At 42.3% G+C, this 12,291-nt stretch overlaps 1 protein-coding gene across 3 annotated transcripts in view; it reads right to left on the bottom strand.

The window, feature by feature from the left end:
* LRMDA (leucine rich melanocyte differentiation associated) overlaps positions 1 to 12,291 on the bottom strand; it is a 738,096-nt gene that overhangs the window by 41,094 nt on the left and 684,711 nt on the right. The window contains exon 7 of one of the 3 annotated variants that reach the window (XM_053388139.1): positions 10,799 to 10,878. The exons of the other annotated variants lie outside the window; for them this stretch is intronic. Within the exon in view, the coding sequence (XP_053244114.1) occupies positions 10,817 to 10,878 (62 nt within the window). The 3' untranslated portion in view covers positions 10,799 to 10,816. The remainder of the gene's footprint in view (positions 1 to 10,798; positions 10,879 to 12,291) is intronic. 3 annotated transcript variants of the gene reach the window in all.

Below are 12,291 nucleotides of genomic sequence, written 5' to 3'. Positions count from 1 at the left end.
TTCTACAGGCCATTATGGATGCCTGGCTCCTAAACAAAAATTATTAGTGCTCAACCTTTTCCCACCATGCTATTTCTGATTTAAATCATCCTCCTGAAGCTCCTTTTAGCCCCACTAAGAAAAATAAATAGATCCCTCTATCATCCTGCCCTCAGCAGGTCTAATAACAGTTTTTGGGGGCCAAATGAGGAAATGATGTGGATGTAGGTTTTAATCCCCCCCCCCACTTAAAAATGCTTTGACTGAAACGTCCACAGCAGCTGCTAGGAAGGATGGAAGAGTGATGAGATACCATCACAGATTTTCCATCTCATATTTCCCTTGATCCGCAGACTGTGCCACTTGTGTCATTCACTTCTCCTCATCATAGACCATTTCTTGCTACCATGCTACTCTTTCTTGCCACCCACCAAACCCTTCAAGCAATTATTTATAAAAAACTTACTGGTTGTTTTTTTTGGGGGGTGGGGGGAGCATGTAGCAGAAATTCAGCATCTTTGAATCTACCATTATTCATGCATTTGTTTTTACAACAGAAAATAGCCCCCCTTTGCCTTATTATCTACCGTTATTATTTTCCCACTCTAAACAAATCAATGGAGCTATTAAGAAGGACGAATATTATGAAATCTGACAAAAGTATCAATAAACCATTCTGTGTATAGACTATCAATAAGTTAGTTTATATTCAACTAAATGTTTACATGTAACTAAAAAAGAGAGAGGATTCTTTAACACTGATCTGTATTGGTAATGTTGACAATATTAAATATCTGATATTGGGGCAAGGAAGCTGAGATTTATTTCATCTGTCAGAACTTTAACCTGGAACTCAATAAAATCTATTCCAACTTCTCTCAAAGATACAGCCGACCAAAACAACAACCAACACATTTCACAGCATTCATATTTCAGATAGGTCATGATCATGATACAAATTGTGGAAACAAACAAAATATATTTATTTTATGATGAGAAACTGTCAAGAAAGTGCAAGATCTGCGCGCATGCATGCACGCACGTGCGCGCGCATGCACACACACACACGTCAGCACTGTTGTAAATAAAATGCTGAACTGGGAATGCTGGATTTGAAATCTTAGCTTAGTCATGAAGGCCAACATAACATTGGGCCAATCACACACTCTCTCTAGTGACAAACAACAGGGTTTGTTGTTGTGACGATAAAGAAGAAGTATGCTAGATGAACAGCATTTCCTCCTTGGTAGTATTTATACTCAAGAGAAAAATAACAGATTATGTCCTTATGTTGTGATGGGCCCCATGAGTGTCTCCTGTGTTGGAGAAAGATGATTCTTTGGAGGATCACAGAACTGAGTTTAGTGCATTTTCTGTATAAAATACCCAGAGCAGTGGACAATAAAATGACAAGGGCAAAATATAAAATAATCATAAAAAACAAAAAAGAAAGGAAGATACAATGGAAGGGTTTGCTGATCCTCCAGCTCCAGTGAAACTGGGTAGCCCATTGGAAGCACAGTTGGAAACACATTCATAGGCCCCACTCACATGTTGCAGTAACCCACAGTCTAAAGCAAACATATCCAGCTTCACAAGCTGTAAGGAAACACACCACACGACACTGGTTTAGCAACTTTGGTCAATGAAGAAGTGTTTGCTAGCCAGCCAACTGCCACCCACCCCTGCTGTCCAGCTGACAACCTTCTTGCCATCTCTGGAAGACATGTCTGCTCCCCCAACCTCCTGAACTCCCTTACCTGTTCTGATATGCTGTAACCCAGACATGGCCAAACTTGGCCCTCCAGCTGTTTTGGGACTACAACTCCCATCATCCCTAGCTAACAGGACCAGTGGTCAGGGGTGATGGGAATTGTAGTCCCCAAACAGCTGGAGGGCCAAGTTTGGGAGTGCCTGCTGTAACCCCTCTCATCTCTCTCTAATGGGCCCTTCTTCAGCACTCCTCCACCTGCCAGGTTGTGATTAGATTGCTTGTAACTCTCTCTTTCCCAGTTTGCCCTCTCAAATTACCCCATTCCCCAAACAGCAGCTCTCCTCCCAGAGGGATAAGAGATTCAAAGAACAACCACACACAATCGGATTTATTGGACGGGTGAGGGTGGGAGTTGCTCTCTCTTTCTCTAATTTACAAAAATTACCTCTTGTTTAAATATTGATGTGCTCACCCTTCTGCATCTCGTAATGAAATAACTTTGGAGAAAATGCAGAGATGCTTAATCAGTTCCCCTTAGCTTCAAGGAGGGAATGGTGGTGGGTGACCAAGTATGGCTGACTGCCACCAGGAGTGAGGACAGTGCAGGCTTTGGGTTATGAGAAGATGGCAAGAACAGCGAGGCATCTGGAATGAGTTGCTCCTATGCCAACTGAGGGTTTAGAACAAGGGTGATTAGAAAAGTTATTTATGGGAGTGGGGGTGGGGGAGATGAGAAAAGATTCACATAATGTTGTTGTTGTTGCTGCTGCTGTTTTAAAGTGGGGGAAAAAATACAATTGCAAAAATACTGTATTTTGAGAAGTAACCCAGTTGTCACATTATGGCTCTGAAAAATCTGTGTCTGATGAGAACGTTCCTCTCCAGCTCTGAAATGGACTTGTTCCAATGCAGCATGCTCTCTTTGCCTCTTCTGTATCTCTCCATTGTCTTGGAGTAACTGACAACCATGGCACTGATGTGCCATAAAGAATACCAAATGTTATCTCTAAATAGGAGCTATTCAGTTGTAGGTAAAATGTGCTTATTGTGCTCATAAACCTCATAAAGCAGAAAGGGAATAAAAGAAACCAAAATCATTTCTTTTCTTTTCATCTTTAAAGGCAAACTCAGTATGCCTGAATACACTTGTAAAGGAAAAATATATATATGAGGAAATAACAGAGGAATGTCACAATTTATGTTCTTATGTACTTTATGTATCTCAAATACTTCCCTGACCTCGGCACCAAAATCACCTGCAATATTTTTAAAAAATGAAATTTCACAAATGATTGATTCTATGGAGAAAGTCTTATTTTATCACTGTTTTAGCTTTCCTCCTTCCTTTTTTTCTTTTTGCAAAGCGAAGATAAATAATGTTAAAAAATAAAGGTGGATGGGCCATGAACATTGATCACTAATTTAATAAGGGTTATTATTATTATTCCTGTAGCTTGACTTTCCCAATAAATTTTCCTCAGCATTTATGTACGAGAGAAGATATTATTTTATTTCCATTAAGCAAAAACTCCTCCCTAATCATTTTAGCAGCCTCAGCTATGCTACTTCAGAAGAGTGTGATGATAGTGCTTTTCTGTAGCTCCTGTTTGTTTTGTTGAGGGTTGCACAGGAGAACTTCCTAGTGGTTTGTATCCTGGTCAGTTTCCAGGAAAACTGTATGTTGGGAGGGTGTCCATTACATGACTTGTATCTTTGGCTTAAGAAACATTTTTTCTTGAAAAGTCATTAGCTGACCGAGAAGAGCAGGGGGAGAGATCATTGGAAACATCTGTCATTGAATCTGTTCTAGAAATGGAATCTGTGACCTCTGTAGTATTATTGCTTTTTAATGGTGGGACCATTAGGTCCATATGCTTCAACCAATATTTTAATTTACTGCAAACAACAAGTATCCCTAATTCAGCTATAATGTTCCACCAGACGTAATAACACCTAAAGTAGTCACAAATAACTTGTTCTGTTGGTTTCAGTATGATACAGGCAGCTATCCTATACACACTTACCTGGGCGTGCATAGGATTCCACTGCCAGTCATTTATTTGTTTGGGAGATGGTGACTGGCCCAAGTAAACCCAGTGACTTTAGTTGAATCTGGGCCAACTATGTTTAATCTGATTGTTTTTAATTAAATATGGAGTGCGTGTTTGCAATGGAATAGAGCAAGTGCTTGTTATCAGCACTACATGAAAACTCCACTGGTTTGGGTCACTGGTAGATGATTCCTATTTCAAGGCTTCCGTAATCAACAACAACAACAACAACAACAACAACAACAACAACAACAACAACAACATTTATACCCTGCCCTCCCCAGCCAAGACTGGGCTCACGGCGGCTTACAATTGATAATAAAAACAAGTTGATTGAAATACAACTTAAAAAAAGATTAAAATACAACATTAAAACATTAAAATGCAGCCTCATCACAGGAGGAGAAAGGAAAAAAAGAAAGGGGGGGGACAACATTTATAAATGTAAATGATAAAAAAAGAGCAGGCAAGCAATATGGATTCAAAAGGGAGAACTATGGTCTCTAGCACATTGCTTTTTCTAACTTCTCACTTACCAAGTGTGACATGTTCTGAGCTTCTGCCTATTGCAGTGGTAAGGAACCTTTGGTCCAGACATCATTGTGATGTCAGACAATTAGAAGGTGGGCAGCCATGAACACCTGTCAAAGCGGCTCACGAGAGGAGGGATGGTAGGAAACTTAGCTTCATGATTCAGGAAAAGTGAGATTTGTGAGGAGGCAGCTGCCACCTGTAGCATCTGCCTTGCATTGATAGCATCTTCAGATCAGAACTAAAGCCTGAAAAATAGCCAAATCTGTGTGTATTGCAGGGCAGCCATACTCCAAGCAAGTGGAGTTTAGCTTCAGGAACATCTAAATACATCCTGAACCAGGAGTAGAGAAAGTATTCTGAAAGCCAAATATGATGCATGAAACTGTCAAGTGACAGTCTGCATCAAAAGTAGATGGTCAAAGGCAAGGCTGTTCACACATAGAAAAGTTCATAGTAGATTCATCACATCTCATTATATGGTTAAAGGCTGTACCTTGACTCACATATTTTTCACTCTGATCCAACAGGAGGAAATGGATGTGCCAATCGGAAGTGTGTGTGTAATTTTTTATTTATTTAGACATTTATGGAACTAAGCACCCTTCAACATTTCCTGGGCTGTATTCTCATTTACTGGGGAACAAGCACAGCCACAAGCAAATTGTCCTAAAATAGCATTATTCATTAACATGTTCATGAGATGAGCTACAGAGAGGAGTTCAGTGGTACCTTGGGTTACAGATGCTTCAGGTTAAAGACAGTTTACAGACTCCGCTAACCCAGAAATAGTACCTCAGGTTAAGAACTTTGCTTCAGGATGAAAACAGAAATTGTGCTCCGGCGGCACGGCGGCAGTGGGAGGCCCCATCAGCTAAAGTGGTACCTCAGGTTAAGAACAGTTTCAGGTTAAGAACGGACCTCCAGAATGAATTAAGGTCTTAACCCAAGGTACCACTGTACTGAGGATTTGATCCAGTCTTTCTCCAAAATGAACTATCAGCATTACTGGAGAATGTGACTGGGACACACATGTATAGTGGTGTGGGCCTTTCAGTTAAAAGAAATGTATGTATAGAACCTGATTGTGCACCTTTTGAACTGGGGCATTTGTATACTTAAAGAGATTTTCCTCCACAGTAAATGCACATTACATATGCACTACCTTGACTGGGGCCACTTGTTTAATATACAGTATAGCTAGTTCTGGAATCTGTAAACCGGAAGTGTGTTGAAACACACTGGTTCTTTTTTAAATGTAGTCTTAAATTTAGGGTAACACCAACATTTTTGATGTTAACTAAGTTTGAAACATGCTAATATGGTTGATAGTGCTGATCCAACCTTTATGATTTATTCGTGAAACAGCACAAGTCTAGATAATCCATAACTCCACAAATGAATGTGGTCTGGTTTAATTCATACCTTCCATGGAAACAGATGCTCATCATAGTTTCGTCAAAATGAAACAGATGTTCCACAGTTAAAATCCTGGGCATAAAGATTATTTTGAAAATCCATCTTGCAGCATGTGACATAATGGGGGGAAAGACTGAAGGTACTTAAAAGCATCAGTGATAATCAAGCTGGAATTAGTTTTGTTTTTCCCCCCATGTAAAGATTATCCATTATTTTTGTTCACAGGCATGACAACTGTGGGTTGAGAAATACTCCTAGCCTTCTTTTTTATAAAAAAAAGAAAAGAAAAAGTTAAAGGGACTTAAGGAAAAGCGATTAGAAAATTACAGACCCGAAAAGATAAAACCCAATTAGTTGAAAATCTATACCCTATACTGCTGTTTCTGAACTACATCAATTTGTGTGTGGATGGTCAAGAGCAGGAGTGTTTACCATTGATAGAAACTAGTGATGTTGCAAAACTTCTTAAACCTGGCTCTGTCTGTATAAAAATTGGTTCAACTACATAATGCTCGGCTGCATAATGAACAGAACAACATTTGTCCCAGACATCCTTCCCCACATGCCTCCTTCCATTGATGGCTTCACAAACACCGCAAAGGCAGAATTGCAGGGCTCCTTGTACCAAGGATGCTGTTATAAGCATATTCACAACATTACAGGTGCAAGGTGCTCTGGAACATGCAGTTTCTAGGACAGCTGATTCATGGGCCCTGGAAAACCACATTTCCAAAGGCACCTGGAACAGGGTTGTTCAAAGCAGGCAGGCAGGCAGGCAGGGAGGGAGGGAGGGAGGGAGGGAGGGAGACGGAAGGAAGGGAGGGAGGGAGGGAGGGAGGGAGGGAGGGAGGGAGGGAGGAAGGAAGGAAGGGAGGGAGGGAGGGAGGGAGGAAGGAAGGAGGATGTTCCCTTGTTGCTGTCAAGTAAGTGAGAAGGGCAGAAAGGCAGGGTGGAAGGTATGAAGGCTGTTTGGACCCTGGCATGCTACCAACCACATTGGGATCACAGTGGGAATTTGGGAGTTGGGATTCGTTGAGTCTAATTCCAAACTGAACTAGAGTTGTCGACTCACCAGTAAGGTGAACCACTTGTTCTTGCAGAAAAAAGTGGGTAGTTCAATTGATTTCTCTGTCCACTCAATAAATGCCCTGGCAACATTTCTGCCTTGGCTGCAAATATGGTTCTAAAATCCTCTTTCCCTCTACAGTAAATGACTGTGTGCCCCCAGTTATAGTAACTGAATCATGAAACCTACCATTGAATTTGGAAGTCATTTTCAAATTTCCCCCACCATAGTGGCATTGATCCAAACCCTTGATCATTTGGTTGCCCTTTTCTGAATCTTTCCCAGCTCTACAATAACCTTTTTGAGGTGAGGTGGTCCTATTGAAAAACTCTATTGAAATAAGCAGGTAACAACACTATGCACTCACAATTTAACGTTTAAAGAATTAAAATAAAAGTTGATGTAACGCTCACATTTTTACATGTTTGGTAACTTACTAGGCCTAGCTCAAATGTGAGAAACAAAGAGCACAAATATAACCAAATATTTATTGTAAGCTCTACAAAAAAATAAGGCAAAGTCTTCATTTCAGACCATCACACTAAAAGAAGCAAGCAAGTAAAGTACAAGTATTTATTATTTAAGAGTCCATGGTAATTTTGTCACAATTCAAAGCAGAAACCTTTCACAGAAGCGGTAGAGATGCTCAACATCTGCTGTGTGTTTAACTCAGGGGGGAAAGTTCATTTCCTCCAAAGTTTGTGTGCTGAGCACTGCTGAAGCAGTTAACTTACTACAGTGGTACCTCGGGTTCCATACGTTTCAGGTTCCATACACTTCAGGTTACAGACTCCGCTAACCCAGAAATAGTACCTCGGGTTAAGAACTTTGCTTCAGGATGAGAACAGAAATTGCGTGGCGGCGGCGGAGCAGCAGCGGGAGGCCCCATTAGCTAAAGTGGTGCTTCAGGTTAAGAACAGTTTCAGGTTAAGAATGGACCTCCGGAACAAATTAAGTACTTAACCCAAGGTACCACTGTAGTTAACTTACTAGCAAACTACAGGTAGACATATATCTGTCATCCAAGTCTTGTCACATATATAAATAGAACTGGGATTTTAAAAAACTGTATCCACTATGCAAGCACAAGATGTACCAAATCTGATTCTTATACCAAATCTGATTCTTTGTCCGCCAATACCAGTATTCTACGCTAATTGACAGTGATCCTCCAAAGTCTGAGGCAGAAAATCTGACCATAATCTGCTACCTGACATATTTTAACCTTAACCGGAGATGCCAGGGATGGAAAGTCAGACTTTCTGCATGCATTATGTCTCCCAATTAAATAAAAAAATATTTAAACACACCCACACACACCCACACAAATGCAAAGTATAAAAATGAGACTATGAACATATGAGAGCCAGTGTGGTGTAGTGGTTAAGAGTGGTAGTCTCGTAATCTGGGGAACCGGGTTCGCGTCTCCGCTCCTCCACGTGCAGCTGCTGGGTGACCTTGGGCCAGTCATACTTCTTTGAAGTCTCTCAGCCCCATTCACCTCACAGAGTGTTTGTTGTGGGGGAGGAAGGGAAAGGAGAATGTTAGCCGCTTTGAGACTCCTTAAAGGGAGTGAAAGGCGGGATATCAAATCCAAACTCTTCTTCTTCTTCTTCATGAGTTTTCCATACTGAGTCAGGCCACTGTTCAAGGGCTTGTCCACACTTCCACTCGTCCAATGCCTAGAAAGCAGAGGTCTGAGTGATTTCCTGCTTGTCCCATGCTTTCTAGAAATGGGTCTGTGCAGTTTTGTCTTTGCCGCACTGCCTTCTCCCACAAAGCTTTCCCTCGTTCTTTAGTGCTCAATCGATGCAAACGTCTGTCGGCCGAAACCCCAACTGACATTTGCTCCAATTCAGCGGTAAAGATTGGGTTACCCTGGGGGGGACTGCAAGTCTGGATGAGCCCCAAGATAGTCCACAGCCATGGCTGATGAGTGCAGTTGGAGAGGTGGATGTTCCGCTGTGGCTGTCTGTTGAGACAGTACTGCCCACATGGAGCTGCCTTTATCCTTTCCCTGAGTACCCTCCATCAACCCATGGCACATGGTTGGATATCCTCCTTGCCACTCTCTAAGGCCAATCTACCAGGTAACCCATTCCTGTCTACTCTGATACCGGCTTTCCAGAGTCTTGGGGAGAGGTGTTTGCTAGACAGTGTTAACTGGAGATACCTGAAATTCATATCCTCCAACATTTCTCTGATGGAAATAGAGCCATCCCCTCCAACATTTCTCCAATGAAAATAGGGACGTCCTAAGGAAAAGTGAGAAATCTCTATGTGGGACAAGAAGCTACAGTTAGAACTGGATATGGAACAATGGATTGGTTCAAAATTGGGAAAGGAGTACGACAAGGCTTTATATTGTCTCCCTGCTTATTTAACTTATATGCAGAATTCATCATGCGAAAGGCTGGGCTGGGTGAATCCCAAGCCGGAATTAAGCCGGAAGAAATAGCAACAACCTCAGATATGCAGATGACACAACCTTGATGGCAGAAAGTGAGGAGGAATTAAAGAACCTTTTAATGAGGGTGAAAGAGGAGAGTGCAAAATATGATCTGAAGCTCAACATCAAAAAAATGAAGATCATGGCCACTGGTCCCATCACCTCCTGGCAAATAGAAGGGGAAGAAATGGAGGCAGTGAGAGATTTTACTTTCTTGGGCTCCATGATCACTGCAGATGGTGACAGCAGTCACGAAATTAAAAGACGCCTGCTTCTTGGGAGAAAAGCAATGACAAACCTAGACAGCATCTTAAAAAGCAGAGACATCACCTTGCCAACAAAGGTCCGTATAGTTAAAGCTATGGTTTTCCCAGTAGAGATGTATGGAAGTGAGAGCTGGACCATAAAGAAGGCTGATTGCCAAAGAATCGATGCTTTGAATTATGGTGCCGGAGGAGACTCTTGAGAGTCCCATGGACTGCAAGAAGATCAAACCTCTCCATTCTTAAGGAAATCAGCCCTGAGTGCTCACTAGAAGGACAGATCGTGAAGCTGAGGCTCCAATACTTTGGCCACCTCATGAGAAGAGAAGACTCCCTGGAAAAGACCCTGATGTTGGGAAAGATGGAGGGCACAAGGAGAAGGGGACGACAGAGGACGAGATGGTTGGACAGTGTTCTCGAAGCTACCAGCATGAGTTTGACCAAACTGCGGGAGGCAGTGGAAGACAGGAGTGCCTGGCGTGCTCTGCTCCATGGGGTCACGAAGAGTCGGACACGACTAAACGACTAAACAAGGAAAAGTGGGAGATTGTGGGATCAAATCAGAAACCAGGGTTGGCTTCTGTAAATCCACTATGGTCCCTGGAAAATAGGGACACTAGGAGGCTCTGAAAACTTGTGATCTTCTGTATGCTATGTAAGTGCCCTATTGCTGATCTGTGGCCGCTCTTTCATACCTGCCTTAACAACAGCTGAGCAGTTTTGCTTTTTTATATATTTTTTTACAAATGCTTAGCAGTGTTGGAAAATGCATCCTCTTTTCTGGAATTTTGGCAACTCTTGCAAAAATGTTTGTTTGTTTATAAATCACACTCTTCCTGAATAAATGCAAGGTGATGTACAAGCTTTAAAAGCACAATAAATGCTTCCTTGTAAGAAGGCAATAAATAACGCTTATTCATTTGCATTGCTTTCAGTGACGTCATCTTATAGCCAAACCTGCCAACATAACATTGTGAAGCCTTTCCTGGAAGCTGTAGTATATCGCATAAACAATGGTGTCAAAAAGGATAGGGGAAAAAGATGAATATTCACACAATTTGTGTTGAGGGTAAGAACAGATTTGTACCCTACAAAAATGCTTTGTTTCTACCTGCAAAACATTCAGCACACCTCTAGCTTTAACCCTGGAAAACATGTAAGAAAAGAAATATCTTGTGGAAAGTGGCCCTAAGTGTGACTTTGGCACTGCAAGAGATGTTTCAAAACAAGTCTGAAAATGTGAAGTGCAAAAGGATTGAAGGCTTGATCAAGACGACTAGTCAATTACAGGTCCCACAATTGAACATTCTTGTAAATAATACACACCTGTCTGGAACTGTAGATTTAACATTTGGCAGATTCCTTTAGACATGTGTGATGAAAGGCAGGCACTGAAGGGCATATTCCTAAGAACAATAAAGTCAGCAAATCTTAATGCATTTGAATTGCAGTGCTGTACAGCATATTTAGCAGAACTTGAAAGGCTATGAAGTGTCTCCTTTTATTACCTTCTTACAAGGAAGTGTTTACTGAAATACATTCAAAGGCAATAAGGCATATTTAAAGTTGTGTCAGGAACTAACATCGACGGAGAGAATCGCTTGACTTGAGGCTGGCAATAAAGGTTTCAACACCCTCTCACCAGAGGCTCAGGTTGGAGGGAGGGGAGGGAGGAGAAGACCCAAAGAAATACAAAAGAAATGAGCAAATGTCATGAGCCAAATTGCAAATCACTGCAGCACAACAACACACAAGATGGGCTAGTTTGGGTATGGCTGAACTCATCTCAGAGCATTCACAAACAGTGGAATGCTCAGGACAGTGGAAGAGCCATTACACTGACTGCAGGCACAGAGGAACATCATTTATGTAACTATCCTGTTTCCCCAGGGTTCCATCCTTACATGGCCCTCACACTTTTCTTTTGAGCCATCCACTCCTGAGCTCAGTTAAAGCTATTTCTTTTTCATTTCATCAGCTATGGTGGGGTTTTGGAGAACCCTAGGACTACTGTATTGGGGCCTTCAATATCCATGCTGAGGCTGCTCTCACTGGTCTAATTCCTTGGTTTGCTGCATCAGTTTCAGTTTTTGCATCCTGATGATGCTGGCAAGATGGTTGTGAGTATGCACCCAATGATGTGCCTTCTCAACTCTTGACAACTGTGGTTGATTAAAGCTAGCCAATTACTGGGTGAGTCCAGGGTTACATCAAGGTTGGACCACTGAAAGGTTGGACTACCCTTGAGGTTGGTCTGAAAGCAGCAGCTAGTACAGTCCATGCATCAAGGGCACTTCAGAGCCAAAGGAATGCACACGGTGGATCGTTTACTCATTAGATAACACTTACAATTGCTTCTACATGCACTGATCTAGCATCTAGGCAGATATTCACAGGTCTGTACTCTATGGAGCAGTTGTCACAAAATATGATCACTCCCCCTCCACCAGTTTATGTACCTTCCCCTGACAGGCTGCACGCACACAGCCGGAGGCTGTGCCTGCACAGAAACTTCCTCTGCTCATCCCTTTTCAATCCCCTCCTGGTTCTGGGAGATCGTGGTGCAGGAAAGCATGGAGAAGCACCTGGCCCTTCACTTGCCTCACTTCGCTTTTTCCTCCTCTTCTTCCAATCCACCCTGTGTCCCACCCTCCAGCTCTGAACCCCTGACTCCGACTCTTGCCTCCTAGCTGGTACAGTTCCTCACAAATCACTGACCCCCTTTCCAGAATCAGACTCTAGCTCCCCTGCCCCCAGTGCACACTCATCAGTGTCCTGCTGGTCCCTGACATTGCAGGGGCTCAGTTGCTTGTGTGGGC

The sequence above is a fragment of the Podarcis raffonei genome, chromosome 5 (assembly GCF_027172205.1).
Source record: "Podarcis raffonei isolate rPodRaf1 chromosome 5, rPodRaf1.pri, whole genome shotgun sequence".
NCBI lineage: Eukaryota > Metazoa > Chordata > Lepidosauria > Squamata > Lacertidae > Podarcis > Podarcis raffonei.
Note: the sequence above shows the minus strand (reverse complement) of the source record. Positions and strands in the feature narration are given on the sequence as shown.